General features: G+C 66.3%; 2 protein-coding genes across 3 annotated transcripts; one reads left to right on the plus strand and one right to left on the minus strand.

Annotated features, from left to right (window-relative positions):
- The first annotated feature begins 1,354 nt into the window (after window positions 1-1,354).
- Window positions 1,355-9,726, plus strand: PPP1R1A (protein phosphatase 1 regulatory inhibitor subunit 1A). 2 transcript variants are annotated; one of them, XM_088531775.1, is made up of 7 exons: window positions 1,355-1,508; window positions 4,106-4,166; window positions 7,559-7,596; window positions 7,744-7,807; window positions 8,410-8,598; window positions 8,759-8,862; window positions 9,628-9,726. In XM_088531775.1, exons 1-6 carry the CDS (start codon window positions 1,428-1,430, stop codon window positions 8,860-8,862), a joined length of 537 nt encoding a protein of 178 aa, XP_088387901.1. In that variant the 5' UTR covers window positions 1,355-1,427; the 3' UTR covers window positions 9,628-9,726. The 2 variants fall into 2 exon arrangements, with proteins under 2 accessions (XP_088387901.1, XP_088387900.1); XM_088531774.1 differs by having other exon boundaries at window positions 8,759-8,858.
- Window positions 9,727-11,605: 1,879 nt separating this feature from the next.
- On the minus strand, window positions 11,606-21,512 carry PDE1B (phosphodiesterase 1B). Its single transcript, XM_088531780.1, has 14 exons — window positions 21,377-21,512; window positions 16,332-16,445; window positions 16,069-16,251; window positions 15,306-15,372; window positions 14,473-14,589; window positions 14,256-14,396; window positions 13,300-13,400; window positions 12,928-13,053; window positions 12,746-12,847; window positions 12,552-12,672; window positions 12,302-12,383; window positions 12,073-12,199; window positions 11,781-11,917; window positions 11,606-11,700 (listed from the first exon to the last, which is right to left on the minus strand). The coding sequence occupies exons 1-14, from the start codon at window positions 21,505-21,507 to the stop codon at window positions 11,606-11,608; spliced, it is 1,644 nt and encodes a 547-aa protein (XP_088387906.1). The 5' UTR covers window positions 21,508-21,512.

A 21,512-nucleotide genomic window follows, 5' to 3' on the forward strand; every position in this document is an offset into this window, starting at 1 on the left:
CCCAGGGGAAGGAGAATCCTGGGAGGCACCATGGCATGAGGGAAACCCCATCCTTGCTCCCATCCAACCATCGGCATCTTGGTGCCTCAGCTGCACCCCCGTGTCCCTTCCATGTCCCCAAGGGCAGGTCCTGGTGTCCCTAACCAGGATGATGCCAGGGCTGCAGCACGTGCCAGCCCATTCCCAAGGCTCCTGGCCAAATATCCCAGCAGCAATGCCAACAAGAGTGGAAACGCCTCCGGAGCCGGGAATGTCGGGACGGATGGAAAAGGCACAGATCAAGCACCGGACTTTGCTCGCCCCCGTGGAGCTACTGCCCTTCCCTCTGCGCCCATGGGACAAAGTGCCCAGAGTGCAGAGGGCAGCGAGAGGGGACAGGCACCCCGGAGGTGACACTGCCCCGTCCCGACGTGTCACAGGGGCATGGCCGCGTGTGCACGTGTGTCTGCACACACAGAGGGGCACGGGTGTGCGTGAACGTTTCTGGGTGTGCATGTGCACCTGCGTGTCTGTCCTGCTGTGTGTCCGCGTGTCCCTGTGCCTGTTCCGCCGTGTGTCTGTGTGTCTGTCCCGCTGCTGTGTGTCTGTCCACCTGCCTCTCTGTCCGTCCTGCTGCGCTGCATGTCCGCGTGTCCATCCCACCACGTGTCTGTCCAGCTGCGTGTGTGTGGATCCGTCCCACATGTCTGTGTGTCCATATGTCCCCGTGTCAGTCCTGTCATGTGTCCACAGGTGCCTCTGTGTCCATGTGTCTGTGTGTCCATGTGTCGGACCCACCATGTGTCCATGCGCCCATCCCACCACGTATCCGTGTGTCTATCCCGTTTCATGCCCATGTGTCTCTGGCCATCCCACCACGTGTCCGTGTGTCAGTCTCACCACATGTCCAGGCATCTCTCTGTCCATCCCAACATGTGTCTGTGGGTCCATCCTGCTGCATGTCCGTGTGTCTTCCCCTCCTCCTGTCCGCTTGTCCCTGTGCCAGTCCCTGTGTGTCCATGCGTGGGTCCCACCGCATGTCCGTGTGTCTGTCCCGCCGTGTGTCCGTGTGTCACTCCCACCGCGTGTCCGTGCATGGCTCCTGCCGCGTGTCCGTGCGTGGCTCCCGCCGCGTGTCCGTGCGTGGGTCCCACCGCATGTCCGTGTGTCTGTCCCGCCGCGTGTCCGTGCGTGGCTCCCGCCGCGCGTCCGTGCGCAGGTCCCGCCGGCCCCGCTCAGCCAATGGCGCCGGCCCTGGGGCGGCTCCGGCGAGCGGCGGGGCCGGGAGCGGGACCGGGCGGGGAGCGGGGCCGGGGCGGGCGCGGGGCGGGCGCCGAGCGGGGCCGGGGCCGGAGCCGGAGCCGGGGCGGGGCGGGGCGGGGCGGGGCGGCCCGGGCAGGGCCGGGAGCCGCCGGAGCCGCCGGAGCCGCCGGGAGGAGCCGCCCGTCATGGAGCCCAACAGCCCCCGCAAGATCCAGTTCACGGTGCCGCTGCTGGAGCCGCATCTGGACCCGGAGGCAGCCGAGCAGGTGGGGGGCACCGGGAGCACCGGGAGCACCGGGAAAACCGGGAAAACCGGGGACCGCGAGCACCGGGACCGGGAGCAGCGGGTGGGGAAGAGCCGGGGAGGGGGAACGGGCGCCGCAGGGCGACGCCGGGCACCGGGAAGCCGCGGGAGGGGCGGCAGCACCGGGCAAGGCTGCGGGAAGGACGCGGCGAGGGCACCGCCGGCCACGGCCGAGGGTGTCGCGCCCGGGGCCGGGCACCGTGTGCGGGGACACGGGGGACACGGGGCGCACGCAGCCTCCCCGCCCCGGACTCCCCGCCGTGCGGGATGCTCCGCGCGAGGACGGCGGGCCCGGGGCCGGGCACCGAATCCGAAGTGGGTCGGGGGGCTCGGCGCCCCTCACCAGGTTGTCGGGGCGGGTGTTAGGAGCCCCCCTGGCGCGGTCCCCCAGCTGCCACCACCCCCGTCCCGCCTGCCAGCCCTTGCTCAATCCGTGCTGGGGCTGGCCGGGCGCCAGCGGGACATCGGCCCTGGGGAGCGGGCACGAGGCTGGGACATCGCGGGCCGGGGAGGGGACCGGGGAGGGGACACGGGGACATTGCAAAACCAGGCGCCCCGACAGGAATAGCAGCAGGTATCGCATGTCAGAGCAGCCCGGCCGGGGGCACCTGGGATGGGGGGCAGCGCGGGGAACCCCAGGGCTCGACACAGCGAGGATGGCCGCGCCGGGGAGGGGAACGCGGGGGCTGCTCCGAGACGGTGCCAAGCGACACCCGCCAACGCGCCAAGAGGCTCCGGAGCCAAAACGCCGCCGCCGACACCTCCGTTTGGAGGCGCGAACAGCTCCGGGGCTGCCAGATCCATGCGCGGGATGGGGGGAGCGGAGGCTCCGCCGGCGCAGAGGGGGCCCAGGGGTGTCCTGGATGTCCCCACGGTCCCCAGCCCTTTGCCACCGGCGTCCAGAGCTGCAGCAAGTGGCCCGGGAGGTCAAGCGGGCGCAAGGACGTGTGCGGCACTTGGGCCCCTTTTCCATTGGAAAAGGGGGAATGCTGCAATTTTCACTCCGGTTTTCCAGTAAGGAGCTGGTGGGAGCCCTAGGGAGCAGGGCAGGAAGAGCCACGGTTCCTACCGAGGTGGCCAGCACCGTCCCAGCGGGAAGGGTGGTGGCTGGGACCCAGTGGCCTCAGTGGCCCCTGTAGCCCTCCCGGAGAACCACATCCAATCCTATCCGAGTAATCCCGGATGCCGCTCGCATCCCCGCCGTGTCCGTCGCACCAAAGGTCCCCATGTGCAGGAAGCAATCCCGACCGCACCGCTCCGGTGTCCTGGTCCCTCCACGGGGACTTGGGCATCTCTCCGGGATGCAATTCCGAGTGCCGACTTCGACGCTCCGGCTTCCAGCCCCTTCATCCCGCCTCTCCTCCAGCCCGTTCCTGCCGCTTTTGTCCTCGGAGTTTCCTAATCGATGGTGGAGATCAAGCTAAAAATAGCCGAGGCAGGAGAGCAGCAAAAGCCAGGCCCGGAGGCAGAGGAGGAGCTGGGAGAGGGAGGAAGGATGGACGCCAGGAGCATCCCAGAGCCGGGGACCGGAGCCAGGAGCATCCCGAGCTCCCAGTGACCAGGACTCCGGTCCCGGATGGAGCGGGAGCGGGAAAGCAGCGCCACGGGGCTCCGGCTGGGTGACCTTGAGGGTGACACTGCACCCGGAGCGTCACCCTGGGCGCCCGGAGCCGGGCGGCTGTGGGTGCCACCAGCACCCCGGGGTGCCAGCGCCCCCGTGCAGGGTGTCACCAGCCCATCCCAAGGTCCCAAGGGAGCGGATCCTGCCCATCCCATCAGCAAAGCCCCCGGGGGCTCCCGGGGGTCCCCCAGCGCGTGCGGCGGCCGCCGTCCCGCGGGAAGCGCCGGTGGTTTTTGTCTCCCTCTAATCTCCGTTTAAAATCCGGCTCGTGGATTTCCATGGCAACCCGGGCGCCGAGGGGCCGGGGTGGGCGCGGGGGCGGGAGGGGTTTCCCGCCGACCGCTCCAGCCGGAGCTGCTGTGCCTAATGCCTGCTCATTAGCATCTCATTAGCATCTCATTCAGCAGCCCCGCTCATTAGGGAAGCCGGAGAATCCTCGTTTGGAAACGCAGCTCGGAAGAGCCTCCAAGTTACTAGGTCACCGGAGGAAGCCGGCAGACGAAGGCGGCGCCCGCGCTCCGTGCTCCGCCTGTGTCCAAGCGGAGACGAGACCGTCCCCAAGGATGCCCCAATGTCACCGTGTCCCCAGGCGGTGCTTTGGTGGCTCCCGGTGTCCTGCCGCATGAGCGTGCACAAGGCCGGAGGAAGGGCAGGGTCCCGGTGACACGGGCAGCGTGTCCCCGCGCACTTCCCGCTGCCGGCGGACAACTCCTTCGTTAGCGCTGATGTTTTTCCACCTTGGCCAGGAGACTTGGAAGATGTTGATCCGAGGGACACGTGCATCCTGCGACGGCCGCCTGTGTCCCCCGGGGGGTTGGCCGGGCGTGGGGACGGTCTCGGCGCCAGCGGGTCTGTGCGACGCAGCCCAGGGGTGGTGGCAGTTGGTGGCCGAGGGTCCGGGGGGTGGCCGTGACCCACAGCTCTTCTCCATCTCCCAGATCCGCCGACGCCGACCGACTCCTGCCAACCTGGTTCTCAGCAGTGACCAGTCGTCTCCAGGTGGGTCCTCGTTTGCGTCGCCGCGTCCCCAAGAAGGGCCAGGGTCTGCCCCGAGCCCGTGCACCGGTGTCCGAGGGTGCTGAGTACCTGGAGGGTGACACGAGGGGACACCGGTGCAAGAGGTCAGTGGCTGGCAAGGATGCGAGAGGTGGTGCAGGCAGCTCGGTGCAGGTTGTGGTCAGCAGTGTCTGCGACGTGGTGCTCGGAGACCTCCCGGTCGCGGTGCTTGGAGATGTCGGGACGTGGTCATCAGAGTGTGGGGCTCAGAGGCCCACGGGCAGGTGCTCAGAGATCTCCAGGGTGTTGTGGAACCCAGGAACCCGCCGGTCATGGTGTGCAGGGTCCCCAGGTCATGGTGCTCAGGGTTCCCAGAATCTCCAGGATGTTGTGGAGCCCAGGAACCCACCAGTCATGGTGCGCAGGGTCCCCAGGTCGTGGTGCGCAGGGTCCCCAGGTCGTGGTGCTCAGGGTCCTCAGGACATGGTGCTCAGGAACCCCCAGGACATGGTGCTCAGGGTCCCCAGGTCGTGGTGCTCGGGGTCCCCAGGTCGTGGTGCTCGGGGTCCTCAGGACATGGTGCTCCGGGTCCTCAGGTCATGGTGCTCAGGGTCCCCAGGACATGGTCCTTGGGGTCCCCAGGACATGGTGCTCCGGGTCCTCAGGTCATGGTGCTCAGGGTCCTCAGGACATGGTGCTCAGGAACCCCCAGGTCATGGTGCTCAGGGTCCCCAGGACATGGTCCTTGGGGTCCCCAGGATGTGGTGCTCAGGAACCCCCAGGACGTGGTGCTCAGGGTCCCCAGGACGTGGTGCTCAGGGTCCCCAGGATGTGGTGCTCAGGGTCCCCAGGACATGGTCCTTGGGGTCCCCAGGTCGTGGTGCTCAGGAACCCCCAGGTCGTGGTGCTCGGGGTCCCCAGGACGTGGTGCTCAGGGTCCCCAGGTCGTGGTGCTCAGCCCCCATCAGCACATGTTGCTCGAGGACCCCGCACGGGCGCTCTGGACCGCTCCATGTTGTGCTCCGGACCTGTTGAGGATGTCGGGGACCAAGCGCATTGCACGCGGTGACACTCTTGCATGACACTCAGAGCCCGCGGCCAGCGCGGAGCCCCGGCACGCCATGTCGTGTGGCCCGCACGGTGTCCCCTCCCCGCACCCTGGGGTGTCCCTCCCGTCCCTTCCCTGCTCTCCCTGCTGTTTTTCCAGGAAGGGGCGCTGGTCCCATCCATCTCCGCGGGAGCAGCTGCCGGTGACAGGGCCCTCATCGGTGACAGGGTCTCCTGGCAGCTCCCCAGGGCTGGACACTGACCCCCACCTGCCACCAAGGGAGGGGACACCAGCTGTGACATTTGAGGGCGCCTGTGTCAGCGCCTCCCTGGCATAACTTGGCAGGTGGCCTTTGGGGACAGGGCGCGAAGCCAGCTGGCTGCCGTGTCACCTCCCTTCCCCACCCTGCGCCAGGTCCTTTCCTGCACCTCCCCATAGTTCGCAGGCGCTGGGGGTGGGACATGGCTTGGGGACAGGGTCATTCCAGGCAGGAAAAGCACTTCCCAAAGGAGCTCCATCCCTTGCCTTGCACGTTGCGCCCTTGCAGAGGGTGCCCAACCCGAACCCGTTATCCAGACCCTGCTGCGGGATCCTGGGGACATGTCCCGGGGCGAGGACGGGAGCCGGTTCCCGGTGCTGCGTCACCCGCAGGCAAAGCAGCTCCATCGGGGTGTTATCCGGGCGGTTTGGGCAACAAGATGCTGCGCGAGGGCGTCACCAGCCCTGGGGACAGGTGGAACATCATAGGGACGTGTCCCTAGTGCTGGGACATCGGTGAGGGGCAGTGGAGCCACCGCCATGTCCATCCCATCCTGGGACAACCTTGGCCGTGGTGACCATGAGCTGGAGGAGCTCAGGTCCCTGCAAGGAAGGAGCAAGATCACAACCCTGGACATCAAGAGAGTTCCTCAGGGACCTGCTCAGAAGGAGCCCAGGGGATGGGGACCTACAAGGGGTCCACGGAAGCCCTTTGATGTGCAAGGGAGACGTGGTGGGAAAGGAGCTCTCCCAAGCTCCGTTAACGGTCCATCCCAACGAGCAAGGAGTCAAGCAAAGGGAGAAGGAGACTTGCATGGAGAAACAAGGAGCTCCTGGAAATCTCAGTCACCGTTTTGGAAGTGTACAGAAGGTGGAAGCAGGGACAGGTAACCTCGGGGGAGCACGGGGACGGTGAGCGAGTGTGCAAGGATGGGAATAGGAAGGACAAGGCCTGTCTGGAGTTTAATCTGGCAAAGGATGTCAAGGCCAACAGGAAAAACCTCTTTAAAAACATCAGTGTGTGCTGAATGGAGAAGAGGCCCTGGTGACAAAGGACAGAGAAGAAGGAGAGGGACTGAACACTTAATCACCTCGGTCTTTACTGGTAAGACCAGCTATGAGGAATCCCAGGCCCTGGAGACCAGGGAGAACATCTGGAGAAAGGAGACTTCCTCTTGGAAGAGGAGGAGCAGATCACTTTGGAAAATTTGCTATCCCCAAGTCTGTGGGTCCTGGTAAGATGCACCCAAGGGTGCTGAAGGAGCTGGTCAATGTCCTTGCAAGGCCAGTGTCCATCATCTTTGAAAGGTCCTGGCAATCCGGAGAGGTGCTGGGGACTGGAAGGAGACTCATGTCCCCCCAGTCCTGCACCTAGGGAGGGGTGACACCATGCACCAGTAGAGGCTGAGGGCCGACCTGTTGGAAAGCAGCTCCATGGAGAAGGACATGGGGGTCCTGGTGGACACCAAGCTGACCAGCAGTGGACCCCTGTGGTAAAGAAGGCCAGTGGTATCTGGGCCTGGAATAAGGAGAGGTCATCTGGCCCCTCTACTGCACTGGATCCAGCTCTGAGATCCCCAATACAGGAGAGACACGGAGCTCCTGGAGCAAGTTTGGACAAGGGCTACCAAGATGATGAGGGAACTGGAGCGTCTACCCCGTGATCTGGGAGAGCTGGGACTGCTCAGCCTGGAGAAGACCCAAGACGTTCATCTTATCAACGTGTAAAAGTATCTGGAGGGAGAGTGCCAAGAGGACGGGGCCAGGCTCTTCTTAGCGGTGCCCGGTGACAGGACACCAGGCAACGGCCCAAAATTCCCATGAGAACCCGAGGAAAAACATTCCCATGAGGGTAACAGCTTTGGAGGAGGTTGCCCAGGGAGGCTGTGGAGTCTCCATGCTTGGGGACATCCCAAAGCTGTCCGGATGGGTCCTGGCCGACGTGCTCTAGGTGACCCTGCTTGGTGGGACTAGATGGTCCCAGAGGTGTCTCCAACCTCCACCTCTTGGAGTCTGTGATCGGGTCGTGCTGGAACCAGCCCCCTCGTAACCTCTCGCTCCTCTCTGTCCCCTCCATGCTGCCCCACAGAGATTGATGAGGACCGGCTCCCCAACCCCCTGCTGAAGGTAGGCGCCGTGCGGGGGGCCGGGGAGGAGCGGGGTCCCCCCCGGGGTGACAACAGGACCCGGTCGCCCCTCGGGGTGCACATTGGGGTGCTCCTCGTCAGCGCCCACCTCACATCCCGCCGGTGACCGGCTCCGCTTCCTTTGCAGTCGGGTCTGGCCATGTCGCCCCGGCAGAGGAAGAAGGTGTCCCGCACCACCCCGACCATGAAAGGTACCGCTCACCCCCGGCCTGGCCGCCACCAGGGTCCCCCAAGCCGTGGGTGTCACCCCGGGGTGCGGATGCAGCTCCTGGCGCGGAGCATCCCGGTGCCGGGCACGCGACCGAGGGCTCTGCGGTGTCCCCAGCCACCGGGAAGCCACCTCGTCCATGAGGACGTGTCCAGCAGGCTCTGGCTGCCCCCAGCAGCCCCTTCCTAGGAAATCAGGTCCCTCGCATGGAGGTGACTGTCCCCAGCGCCGTATGGGATGCGTGGTCACAGCAGGGCCGGTTCGGGATGGCACCTGGTGACTTAAAGCACTTGGACGCGTTTGACTTTGCCTGAGCAGGAATGTGTGTCCTACAGGGACACAACGCGGGGACAACCATGTCCCCAGAGCAGGGACAGCAATGTCCCCAGCACCATCTGTCCCCTGCGCTGCAGATAGGCATGGCAAGCAGCGCCACAGGGGACCGGGTGCCACCAGCCTTTCGGTGCCCTCTGGAAAGGGTCTTGTCCCACCTTTCCCATGGGAACGTGCGTTGGGGACATCAAGGACGTGGGTCCTTCCCTGGGACATCCCCCGTTGGGTCTCACGGGCTCTCCTGCCTTGCAGAGCTGCAGATGATGGTGGAGCATCACCTGTGCAAGCAGGCGCGGGGCGAGGAAGAGGAGGAGGAGGAAGAGGAGGGCGGCCAGGAGCAGCGCGGCCCCGGGTGCTGCCACCGCGGGGACGGTGATGCAGAGCACAGCCACAGCCCCGGGGGCACCTGCCCGCTGGCTCAGCCCCTGCACGAGGCCACCAGTGAGTAGAGCCCCCGTGGCCACGGGAGAGCCGCTCTGAGCGTCCCCATGTCCCCTTAACGCTGCCCGGGTGACACGGCTCGGCCAGGGGGTCCCCAAGGCCGGGCGGGGGGACACTGGGCACGGGCTGGCGCTCATGGCCATGGTGCCTGCAGGGGCAGAGGTGGCGGGAGCCCGAGGGGACACGCGGCAAAGCCCACCCGGAGAGGGCACCCATATAGCACCGAAGGAGGCCGGGGGCCAGGGTGCTGCCACCAGCCAGTAGGTACGTGCTGGGTAGGGTGGCATCCATATGGGTACGTCCTGGGAAAGGGTGGGATCCATATGGGAATGTATTGGGATAGGGTGGGATCTACATGGCTTTGTACTGAGTTAGGGTGGGATCCGTATGGGTACGTCCTGGGAAAGGGTGGGATCCATATGGGAATGTACTGGGATAGGGTGGGATCCATATGGCTTTGTACTGAGTTAGGGTGGGATCCATATGGGTACGTCCTGGGAAAGGGTGGTATCCATATGGGAATGTACTGGGATAGGGTGGGATCTACATGGCTTTGTACTGAGTTAGAGTGGGATCCATATGGGTACATCCTGGGAAAGGGTGGGATCCATATGGGAATGTACTGGGATAGGGTGGGATCTACATGGGTACGTACTGGGATATGGTGGGATCCATGGGGGCATCCTGGAGTAGGGTGGGATCCATATGGGGCATGATGAGCTCCATGTGGGAACATACCGGGATACGACGGGCACCACGTGGGTATGTCCTGGTTTGGGTGGGCTCCGCTTGGTTCCGTACTGGGATATAGTGGGCTCCATATGGGAATGTACTGGGCTACGGTGGGCACCAAGCCAGGTGACGGGAACAGAGCGGCCCAGGGTGACAGTGGCCCCAGTGGTGACACTCTGGGAATGGGGTGCAATGGACAGGGCTGGACCCAGCGCCAGCAGGTCAAGGCCACCCCAGCGCCGCGTTGTCCCCACGGTTTCCCCTCCACACAGCGTGGCCCTCCCTCTGTGTCCCCAGGTGCCACCGAGCCGGGCAGGAGCGAGGCCGTGGCTGCAGGAACCGACCCGCCGCCGTATTTTTTTTATCGATTGTTTTTTAAGATTTCGACGGCTCTTTTGGGTGTTTGTGACGATTTTTTTTACTGCCGCCTCCAGGCCCGGCTTTGGGGACACTGGCCCCTTGCCCACCCTGCCGAAGGGCCACCGGTGGCCAGGGCCACCATGCAGCACAGCCCCGAGCAGGGCTGGCGCTGGCCTCCCCCTTGCACACACAGTCCTGGGACTGTCCCCTGCCACTGCCAGCCCTGGGGTGTCCCCAAGGGCCACCTTTCTGGGAGGGGGATGAGCTGGTGGGGACACTTGCTCCTGGGGACACGCAGGAGCTGTGCACACGCGTGCAGGTGTGTGTGTGTGCGCACAGGGGTTGTGCAAGGTGTGAGCTTGCACACATGGCAGTGCAAGCACACTGTGCATGCACGGGTGTGCATGTGCATGCACGGGTGTGAGCTTGCACACACGCAGCAGTGCAGGCACGTTCATGCATGCACGGGTGTGCATGCTCGTGCACGCGCATGCACACGCGTGTGCACACACGTGTGCCTGCGGGAGCTCACACGTGTGCACGGACACACGGATGCACGTGCGTCGGTGCACAGCGGAGCACGCCCACGCACGCGGGGGGCACACACGCACTCGGCACATGTGGGTTTGCATGCACGCACATGTGCGCACACGCGCGTGCCCAGCGCGCACGCGCCCAGGCACCCGCCGCGCGAACCTCTATTAAAGGGATCCCCTTGTCTGCGCTGGCTCCTCGTTGCCTTCGCGCCAGGCACCCATGGGTGCTTCCCACCCTGCCCTTCGCTCCTGTGGAGCTGGGAAGGGGCCCAGGCGTCCGGGCTGTCCAGGGACGCGGCGGGCGGTGACGAACGGTTTATTAAGAGCTCGTTAGCCGCGGCGGCTTCGTTTCACATGCGCGAGGCGGCAGGAGTGGGGCAGGGGGGCGGCTGTGTGCGGGGATGGGAATGGGAATAGGAATGGGAACGGGGCTGCGGCACTGCTGGAGCCGGAGCCGCGGAGCCGCAGGATGCCGGGGCCGGAGAAGCTGCAGGGATGATGGATCCAGAGGATGCTGGAAGCGTGATGCAGCCGGAGGATGCTGCGGGCATGCCGAAGCCAGAGGATCCTGGCGGGAGCCAGGGAAGCTGCAGGCACGCCGGATCCAGAGGATGCCGGAGCCGGAGGATGCTGCAGGTATGCCGAAGGCAGGGAAGCCCGAGGCATGCCGGAGCTGGAGGACACCGGAGGCATTCCCAAGCCGGAGGATGCCGGATCCCGGCGGCACTGCAGGAGAGCCGGAGGATCTCAGGCACACCGGAGCTGGGAAAGCCGGAGCCGAGGAAGCCGGAACTGGGAAAGCCGGGGTAGCTGGAGCAGGGGGAGCCGGAGGCATTCTGGAAGCCGGGATGCCGGAGATGCCCTGATGCCGGAGGCACCGCGGAGCTGGGAGCGAGCTGGAGGATGCTGGAAGCACGTTGGAGCCGGAGCCATTGGAAGCCCGCCTGAGGATGCCGGAGGCAGGGATTCAGGAGCCGGAGGACGCCAGAGGCGGAGGATGCCCGAGGCAGGGCTGCGGGAAGCGGGGATGCGGGAAGCGGGAGGCACGGACGCCGGGAGCACCCCTGGGTGCTCAGGCCTGGCTGGATGTGCGCGCTGCAGCGGGGGGCTCCGGCCTCCTCCGTCCTGGGCCGTCGTCATTGTCCCGAGCTCCTTCCCAGGACACCCGGAGCATCCCGGCACGGCGGGAAGCGGCTGCTTGAGCAGCCGGGCTGGGGGCGAACCCCGCGCGTCCGGAGCCGCCCGGGATGCTCCGGAGCCGCCGTTCAATCTCCCGGGGGACCGGAGAGCTGCGGGGCAGAGGGGACAGTCACAGAGGGGCTGACCCCATGGGGTGCATCCCCCGGTGGGTCCCCATCCCGGCGCCCACCTCGCTCCCGTTATTCCACATCTCCATTCTGCCGGTGCCGGCTGCCGCCCGCTGGCGGCTCCTCCTCGCCCAGGGGCTCCTCCACGGACACCTGGTTCGTGATTCCTGACGGCGGGATGCAGGATTTGGGAAGTGGGGGGACACGTCCCGGAGCTGCTGAGCCCTCGGCAGCTCGTGACACCTACCGCTGGCCGCCCGCTCCTTCCACTTCTGCTTGTTCTCCTGGATGTACTTGGCCCAGGTGGCCCGGAACCCGGCCAGCTCCGTGCCCAGCTCGCCCAGCTCCACGTGCTCGTCCAGGGACGGCTGCCGCCACTGGGTGCTGTGGGGACACCAGGTCACGGTCCCCGGGGCCACCAGGGTCCCCCTTGAATCCCACGTGGATCCCGGTCCCCTCCAGCGCATCCCATTCCCATTGCGGAATGCAGGAGGGCAGGAAGGCGGCTGTCACACGCGACCCCGGCGCTGGTGGCCCACCTGGCCGGCTGCCCGCCCGCCGGGTTGCCCTTGGCCTTGGCCCCGTCCTCCACGAGGGGCAGCACCATCTTCTCGGCCACATCGGTGAGCACCGAGAACGTGGGCTCCACGATGAAGTCGATGAAGCCTGAAGGGGACAACAGGGGACAGTGGCATCAAGGTGGGCTGGGACTGTCCCCCCCATCCTGATCTGGTGCCAGGGGGTGACGGGGACGGGGACGGCGCTCACCGATCTGGGACTGGGCCACCAGCGTGGACGTGCGGTCACAGAGGGGCGAGAAGGGCAGCCCCAGCTCGGCCTCCTTGTCACCCTGGCGAGGGAGGACGGTCCCCATGGCGCGGGCTGGCGCAGCGTGGGGACACCAGGGCGCTACAGGGGACCGGCCGCAGCACCATGCGCATTCCCGGGCTTTTCCAGCATCCCGACGGTCACCCAGGCATCCGGGCCCCAAGGGGCCCAGGCGTCCGGGGGCGCCTACCTGCCTGAAGAACTCCTCCATGAGGGCCTTGGTCCAGCGACTGTGCACAGCCCATTGCTTGGTGGGGTGGCTGATGTCGGCGGCGTGGAGGAGCAGGGACAGCACCTTGGCCTTGTCGATCCTGCGGGTCGGGGACACGGAGCGGGTGGGCGCGCGGGGACCGTCACCGGCGCGCCCGGCCGCCCGGCACTCACCGCTCCAGCTGCTGCAGCGCCGTCTTCATGGCCTTCACCTGCTGGAAGTGGCAGGACATGTCGGTGGCCAGGACCATCTCGATGACCAAGGCCCGCAGCTCCCTGCGAAGAGGCGCCGCTGACGGCCAGCCCCGCGCGCCACCCCGGGGGTGGCCTTGGGGACGGCGCCGCGGGGCCCTTACGCGAACTCGTCCTTGGTGAGGTTCACGAAGATGTTCATCTCGTCGTCCTGCATCATGCGGAACACGGCGCTGATGTGGTGGTTCTCCAGCACCGAGCGGTCGTTGTAGAGGATGGCACAGTCCGACCTGGGGGACAAGGGGACACTGAGGTGGCCGCCAACCAAGGCCCCCCGCAGGGGACATGGCTTAGGGGGTGTCCCCTGGGTGCCGGTATGGGTGACCCCCAATATCCTCAGGCCACCTTGGTGACCACTGCATGTCCCTGTGGTGCCACCACATCCGGATCTCTGGCCCTATGGGTGCACCCAAGGCGTCCCCCGCGTCCCCAGGGTGCCAGGCCCTCGGTGTCCCCGCGGTGCCACCCGTCCTCACTTGGTCTGGATGTGGAAGCTGTTGGTGGTGCCCGTGTGCTCGTAGTCGTGGATGGCGGCAGCGAAGACGATGGCCAAGACCTCGATCTCCGTCAGGTAGTGCTGGAGGAGAGAGCGGCCCTGGGGACACCCGGGGGACAGGGACAGCCCCCCGGGGACACCCCGGCCCCTTGGGGACAGCGATGACACTAGGTGGCGCTGTCCCCGCGGCCACCGGCGTCACCCACCCCCGGAGCCAGACACCATCCCTGGACCAGAACCGGTCACTGTCCCCGGGACTGGCACCTTTCTGGGCACCAGCACTTGGCCCCATGTTAGGGATTGGGCACCAGGAACCGGCACCAGGCGCCATTCTGTGAACTGGCACCAGCACCGTCCTGATACCGGCACCGGGCACCATCCACGGGGAGGCACAAGGGGCACCGGATGGGCACCCGCACCAGGTGCCACTCTGGGAATTGGTACCCAGTGTCCTGTCGGGAACCAGAACCTGGTGCCATCCTGGAAACTGGTACCCAAGGCATCCTGGGCTCCAGAACCAGGTGCCATCCCTGACACCAGCACCAGGTGCCATCCTAGGAACTGGTGGCTGGTGCTACCCACATAGCAGAACTGGTGGCACCCTCGAAACTGGTACCAAGTGCCAGCTGGGGCACCAGGTGCCATCCTGATAACGAGTGCCATCTTGGGGACCAGAGCCAGGTGCCATCCCTGTCACCAGCACCAGGTGCCTTCCTGGTAACCGTTTCCCAGTGACATCCTGGGCACCAGGTGCCATCCTGGGAACTGATGCCGTCTTGGGGACTGGAGCCAGGTGCCATCCCTGTCACCAGCACCAGGTGCCACCCTGGACACCAAGTGCCACCCCCATCCCAGGCCCCATCCTGGTGCGCAGCAGCAGGTGCCACCCCCAGCAGCAGGTGCCACCCTGGCAGCTGTCCCCGGTGCCACCCGTACCAGCATGCCGGTGCGCAGCAGGAAGCAGTGCACGGTCTGGGTGACGTCGGCCGCGTGCACCTGGTTGTGGTAGGGGTTCCGGTACCGTCCGTAGCCGCTCTCCAGCGCGTCCAGCAGCGTCGTGAGGAAGGCGGCGGGGATCTGCGCACAGCCGGCGGGTACAGGCGGCCGCCCCGGCGGCGCCTGTACCCATCCCCGGTACCACCCTCGGGCTCACCTTGAAGCGGCTGTTGAGGTTGTGGCGGGTGAAGAGCTCGAAGACGATGGTCTTCAGCGCGTGGTCCTCGGTGACCCGGTTCAGCGCGAACACGTCGAAGCACCACAGGTCCAGGCTCTGCCGGGACACGGGGCGGCAGCTGCCCCGGTGCCCGGTGGTGCCCGGTGGTGCCCCGTGACACCAGCAACACCCGGCGGGGCCCACAGACACCCGGTGGTACCCGGCGATGCCCAGGACACCCAGTGATGCCCGGCAATGCACAGAGACAGCCCGTGGTACCCAGGGATGCCCAGGACACACGGTGATGCTCAGGACACCCGGTTGTACCCAGAGACACCCACTGGTACCCAGTGATGCCCAGGACACCCAGTCATGCCCATAGGCACCTGGTGACACCCAATGATGCCCAGGTCACCCAGCAACACCTAGTGATGCTCGGAAAGACCGGCTGATGCCAGCAATGCCCAGAGATATGGAGTGCCAGCCAGAGATACCCAGCAAAGCCCCGCAATGCCCAGGCCCGGCACGTCCCAGAGGTCCCCAGTCATGCCCAGTAACACCAAGTAATGCCCAGCAAAATCCAGGGATGCTCAGTGATGCCCAGAGATGCCCAGCAAAGCCCAGTATTTCCCAGAAATGCCTAGAGATGCCCAGCAAGCCCCAGCAAAGCCTGGCAATGCCCAGCAATGCTGAATGGTGCCCAGAAATGCCCAGCGATGCCCAGTGATGCCCTGCAATGCCCAGTGGTTCCCAGCGATGCCCAGTGGATCCCAGTGATGCCCATAAGCCCCAGCTGTGCCCGGCAATGCCCGGGGGCCGTGAGGCCCCGGTACCTTCAGGCAGCTGAGGACGGAGGCCGAGTAGCTGGGCCCGACGGCCGTGTACGTCCGACGGAACATCCTGCAAGGGGCCATGTGGGGACCACGTGGGTGCTGGGGACAACCTGGGGTGCTGGGGAGCAGCCCTGGGTGCTAGGGACCAACCAGGGTGTTGGGGACCAGCCCTGGGTGCTAGGGAGCATCCCGCAGTGCTGGGGACCAGCCAGGGCACTGGGGACCAGCCCTGGATGCCGAGGACCTGCCCTGGGTGCTGGGGACAAACCCTGGGTGCTGGGGACCGCCAGGGTGTTGGGGACCAGCCCTGGATGCCGAGGACCTGCCCTGGGTGCTGGGGACAAACCCTGGGTGTTGGGGACCGTCGTGAAGTGCTGGGGACCAACCAGGGTGCTGGGGACCAGCCCTGGATGCCGAGGACCTGCCCTGGGTGCTGGGGACAAACCCTGGGTGCTGGGGACCGTCGTGGAGCGCTGGGGACCAACCAGGGTGTTGGGGACCAGCCCTGGATGCTGAGGACCTGCCCTGGGTGCTGGGGACAAACCCTGGATGCCAGGGGACATTGGAATGCCAGAGGGGGCAGCCCCAGGGTCCTGGGGTCACCTGGGTGCTGGGGGACACTTGGCCACGCAGGGACCCACGCCAGGTACCACCCCTGGAGGGGACACAAGCAGGTGCCAGAACAAGGACCCCCCTGGGTGCCAAGGGACCTTTGGGCACCTTTGGGTGGCAGGACCCCCCCGTCCCGCAGCGGGGCCGTCACCTCTCCACGAAGATGCCGGCCTGCACGGCGTGCACGATGCTGCGGAACTTGGGCTTCTCCTCGGCGCGGCGGCCCTTGGCGCGCGCCTGCTGCGTGAAGGTGGCGGCCAGCCAGTCGCGCACCTCGGAGGGCACCGCGTCCGAGCGCATCTCCTGCAGCTCGTCCTCCGTGTCCAGCAGGTGCCTGCGGGTGGCAGCGCCAACGGGGGGTTCGCGGGGGTCCCCCGTGTCCCCGCGCTGGCCCCGCCGCCGCCGCGGCCGAACCTGGTCTCATCGATGTAGACGGCCTCGAGCAGCGACGCCGTGTACTCCAGGTTGCGCTTGAGCTCCTCGATGTTCACCTCGCCCGTCTCCAGCTGCTTCACCATGTAGCGGAGGCTGCAAAGCGGCGCCAGCGTGGGCACCCGGGCACCCATGTGGGGTTTGGGGTCCCTGCAGGGTCCCTGTGCGCTTGCGTGCGTGTGTGATGCTAGAGGGAGGATCTGCACATGTGCATGCACCTCCTGGGCAGCCACACACAGGATTGGGTGCCTGAGCATCCATGCACCCGAGCACCCATGCACCCATGCACCCAAATGTTCATGCACCGCGTACGGGATGTGCATGGTCCCTGCACGCTTATGTACATGCACGATGCTGGATGGGTACGGGCTGCACCTCCCATGCACATGTGCACAGGCTTGGGCACCCTGGCACCCAAGCACAGGCTCGTGCACCCATCCACGCAAGCACAGGCTTTGCAAGGCCCCTGCACTCTCATGCTAAAGAGGGGTAGGACCTGTGCACACATATGCACCTCCTGGGCACCCATGCACCTGGGCACCCATGCACCTGGGTACCCATGCACCTGGGCACCCATGCGCCCGAGCACCCACGCACCTATGCACTGATCCTGCACACTCCACACATGGTGCTAGGTAGGATCCACACGCACATTTATGCACCTCATGTGCACCCACGCGCAGGCTTTGCACACCCCCCTGCACGCTCACACGTGATGCACGACCTGCGCACATGCATGCAGCACCCATGGGTGCCCACACGGATGCGCACAGGCCCGCACACCGCTCTTGTGCCCGCTTATCCAAACGGCATCCCACACCCCGCGCCCCACCACGGGCACGTGGCACCCAGCAACCTGCACGGAGCACCCCGAGCTCAGCACCCTGCACCCCGCGTGGGGCTCCCCGCACCCATCCTGCACGCAACCCCCCTGCCCTGCGCCCAGCGGTGCCCGGAACCAGCACCCGGGGCCAGCAGAGCTGCCGAGCCCAGAGCCGATTGCAAAAGACGCAGAAAGTTCCTTTCTGGCCCCGAAACTGCCCTGGGGTTTGGAGGGCAAAGGGCACCGGAGCCGCCCGGATCGGACCCGGCCGGGGCGGTTCTGGGCGCAAAGTCCCGGTGGCTACCGCAGGGCCGGGGGTGCCCGGTGCCACCCAGCGCCTCAGTTTCCCTTGTTCAAAAGGAGCCCCAAAGCGGAGCCTCCCCTCCCTGCACCCTGCCGGACGCCTGGGCCCCCGGCGGCTCTTACCGCACGATGGGACCCTGCAGCAGGGCCCGGGGCAGCGTCACCGGCGCGGCCATGGTGGGGACACGGCGGGACGCAGCGGCCGCCGGGAGCGTGGGAGCGCGGCGGCCCCGGGGACGGCGCGGGGGGGACACGGCCACCCGCGCGGCACAGAGCCAGGCCACCGAGCCAAGCCACCGCCGCGGCCTTTGGCCACCGGCCCAAGGTCCCCGCGCGGGGACACGGCAGCCGCCGGGGACACCGCGCGCCACGCGCAGGGAGCGGCAGCACTGCCAGGCGCGTGCACACGTGTGCACACTCATGTGTCATGCATACATGTGTGCACAGATACATGTGCACACACATGTAAAATTGCATGTGCAATGTGTGCACACAGGCAGGCGTGCATGGAGGTGCACACGCAAGTCGGTGCCTACCGTGCGTGCACGCACTTGTACACACGTGTGCACGTATGCATGCATGCCCACATCCGTGTGCAGACATGCACGCGCATGTATATTGTGCACACGTATACGCGCACAGCGGCATGCATGCAACATGTGCGTGCACCCACAGTGCACACCTGTGCACGCCTTGCGAAGCTGCCTGCGGCACACGCACATGCTCTGCACGCCCACGTGCCCACGTGCGCACGCGGCGGGCAGCACCCAAGGGTCTCCCAGCACCCACGCTGCGACAGCCCCCTCCGTCTGCCGGGCGCTCGAGCCCCCGGCCGTCTGTCTGTCTGTCCGTGTGCCCGGCGTGGTGGGGGAACGCGGGGGCGGGAAGCGATTTGGGGGGGGGAAATCCCATCTGTCTCCCGCTGTCTCCCGCTGCAGCCGCCTCGCTCGCGCACCCAAAGCCGCTCCCTTCCCGGCGGAAAGCTCCGTGCAAGGAGTTTTCCGGGAAGGCAGCGAGTCCCCACGCTGCAGGGCCAGGGCCCAGGCATCCGGTGCTCTCCCACTCCATCGTTAGGGATATTCCCGCTGGAATCAGGCGGGAAACGGTTTCCTGCGGCTCCTCCGGCCACCTGGCAGCCCTCGGCCTCGTTAGCGCTAATGAGAGCTGGCAGGTGGGGCGTGAGGAGCCACCGATGCAGCGAGGTGAGCAAGCAGCCGTGCAAGGGGCACAGGAGTGTGCAAGGGCGTGCAACAGGTGGGCATTGCCCTGCGGGATCATACAGGGGAGTACAAGGCTGTACATGAGTGCACAGGGTTGTGCAAGACCATGCACAGAGGTGTAATGCTGCACGGCCGTGCATGGTTGTGCAGGGCTGTGCATGGTCGTGCAAGGCCACGCGGGTCTGCACATGGTCGTGCACATCTGTGCAAGACACTGCAAGGCCATGCATGGATGTACAGGGTTGTGCAAGGCCTTGCACGGATATGCAGGGCTGTGCACGGCCGTGCAGAGCTGCATGTGCTTGTGCAAGGCTGTGCATGAACACACAGGGTTGTGCAAGGCCATGCACGGATGTGCAATTCCACATGGGTCCATGCAGGGCTGTGCACGCTCATGCAATGCTGTGCACACTCATGCAAGGCTGCACACGGTCGTGCAAGACTGCATGTGCTCGTGTACACCTGTGCAAGGCCATGCAAGCCCGTGCACACCCACACAGCACCGTGCAAGGCCCTGCAAGCCTGCGCACACTTGCGCGACCCTGTGCAAGCCCATGCAAGGTCGTGCAAGGCCAGGCAGCTCCATGCAAGCATACGCATGACCGTGCAAGGCCACACTTGTCCCCATGTCCCACTCCCGGCCCGGGGGGCAGCATCATGAGTGTGCAAGGAAGCACCTGGGGGGGGGACACATTATTTTTCCTCTTTCTTTCCCCCTCCTCCCCACAACCCGGCACGTTCCCATCCGCCCCCGCTGCCATTAAGAGAGTTATTAGCGTCCTCCCCCGGGCTGCTGCGGCACCGGGGGGGCCAGGCCGGTGCAAGCGAGCAAGGGCGCACGTGGGCTTGCACGCGTGGGCTTGCACACGTGGGTTTGCACGCGTGGGTGCGCACGTGCTTGCAGGCCTGCACGTGCAAACCCGCATCCAGCTGCAAAGCGGGGAGCACGGGGTGCCTGCGAGGGTCCCCAGCACCCTGGGGTGGGGGGACGTCCCGGGGAGGGGGCCCAGCGCGTGCTTGGGAGCTGCCAATGAATGTGACCTTGGGGACGATGGCACCTGCTCCAGGTGCTCCTGTGTTGCATCCGGGAGGGGCTTGCAAAGGGCCACGGGGTGCATGGGCATGCAAGGGGCTATGCACACTCGTGCAAGCTCCTGCACACCCGTGCATGCCCCTGCACACTCCTGCATGCCCCTGCTCACCCCTGCATGTTCCTAAACACTCCTGCACACCCGTGCAAGCTCCTGCACACCCGTGCATGCTCCTAAACAATCCTGCACACCCCTGCATGCCCCTGCACACCCATGCATGTTCCTAAACGCTCCTGCACACCCGTGCAAGCTCCTGCACACCCGTGCATGCTCCTAAACAATCCTGCACACCCGTGCACGCCCCTGCACACCCCTGCATGTTCCTAAACGCTCCTGCACACCCGTGCATGCCCCTGCACACTCCTGCATGCCCCTGCGCACCCCTGCATGTTCCTAAACACTCCTGCACACCCGTGCAAGCTCCTGCACACCCGTGCATGCTCCTAAACAATCCTGCACACCCCTGCATGCCCCTGCACACCCATGCATGTTCCTAAACGCTCCTGCACACCCATGCACGCTCCTAAACATTCCTGCACACCCGTGCATGCCCCTGCACACTCATGCACGTGCAGCAGCCCTCATGCACACACCCCCTGGCACGCGCAGGGCCCTGCTCGCTCGTGCCCATGCCTTGCACGCCGGCGCACACACCTGAGCCTGCGTGCACACACGCACGTGCACTTCCCCCCCACCCAAACTCCGCAGCTCCCGCCCCCCACACAGGGCTGGCATAGCAGCCAGCACCTATGGGTGCTCCAGGGGGTCCGGGGAGGGGACATGGGGGCACCCGTGGGTGCTGGGGGGGCAGCTGAGGTGCTGGGGGGACAGGGAAAGGGGACACCCCCCCCCCATGAGGTGCTTGTGGAGGGTGGAGGGTGACATGACTGGAGGGAGAGGTGGGTCGGGGGGGGGGCAGGTTGGGGGGGATCCATTGGGGGGTCTTGGAGGGGTCCCAGGGGTCCCATTTGGGTGGAGGTCCAGCTAGGGGGGCCCAGGGAGGGGTCCCAGGTGGGGTCCTGGCTGGGGGGTTCCAGTTGAGTGGGGGGAGAGGGTCCCGGTTGGGGGGGGTCCCACTTTGGGGATATTCGGGGGGGGTCCCAGTCAAGCACCCTTGTTCAGGGGTCCCAGTTTGGGGGGGTCCTGTTTGAAGGGGGCGCTTAAAGGGGGTCCTAGTTCGGGGGTCCAAGTCTGGGGTCCCCGTTTAGGGGGGATCCGTTTGGGGGAGGGAGGAGTCTCCATTTGAGGGGCCCAGATTTGGGGTGGTCCCAGTTTGGGGTCCCGGGTCTGGCGGGGATGGGGGGGGCGGGGTTTGGGGGTCCCGTGTCGGGGGGTTCCAGTTAAGGGCCAGGGTCCCAGTTCGGGGGTCCCTGTTCGGGGGCTCCCAGTCGGGAGAGGGTCCCAGCTCGGGGATCCCATTTGGGAGCTCCCAGATTCGGGGGTCCCGGCCGGGGGTGTCCCGGTTCAGACGAGGGCCCGTGTTGGGGGTTGCCCCGGTTCGGGGGTCGCGTTGGGGGGTTCCGGATTTGAGGGGGTCCCGGGGGGGGTCTCCCTCCCTCCCTGCCCCCCCGAACCCCCCCCCTCACTCACAGCGCCCGTAGCTTGATCCAGACCTTCCTGCTGGGCGCCGCGCGCCCCTCCAGCGGCGAGGGGCAGCCCGGGGGGGTCCCCGCCGGCCCCGGCGCCGCCTCCAGCCCGGGGAGGCTCCGCGGCGCCTCCATGGCCC

This window comes from Tinamus guttatus, unplaced genomic scaffold (assembly GCF_059628265.1).
Source record: "Tinamus guttatus ecotype Peru unplaced genomic scaffold, ASM5962826v1 Tinamus_guttatus_pri_ptg000433l, whole genome shotgun sequence".
NCBI lineage: Eukaryota > Metazoa > Chordata > Aves > Tinamiformes > Tinamidae > Tinamus > Tinamus guttatus.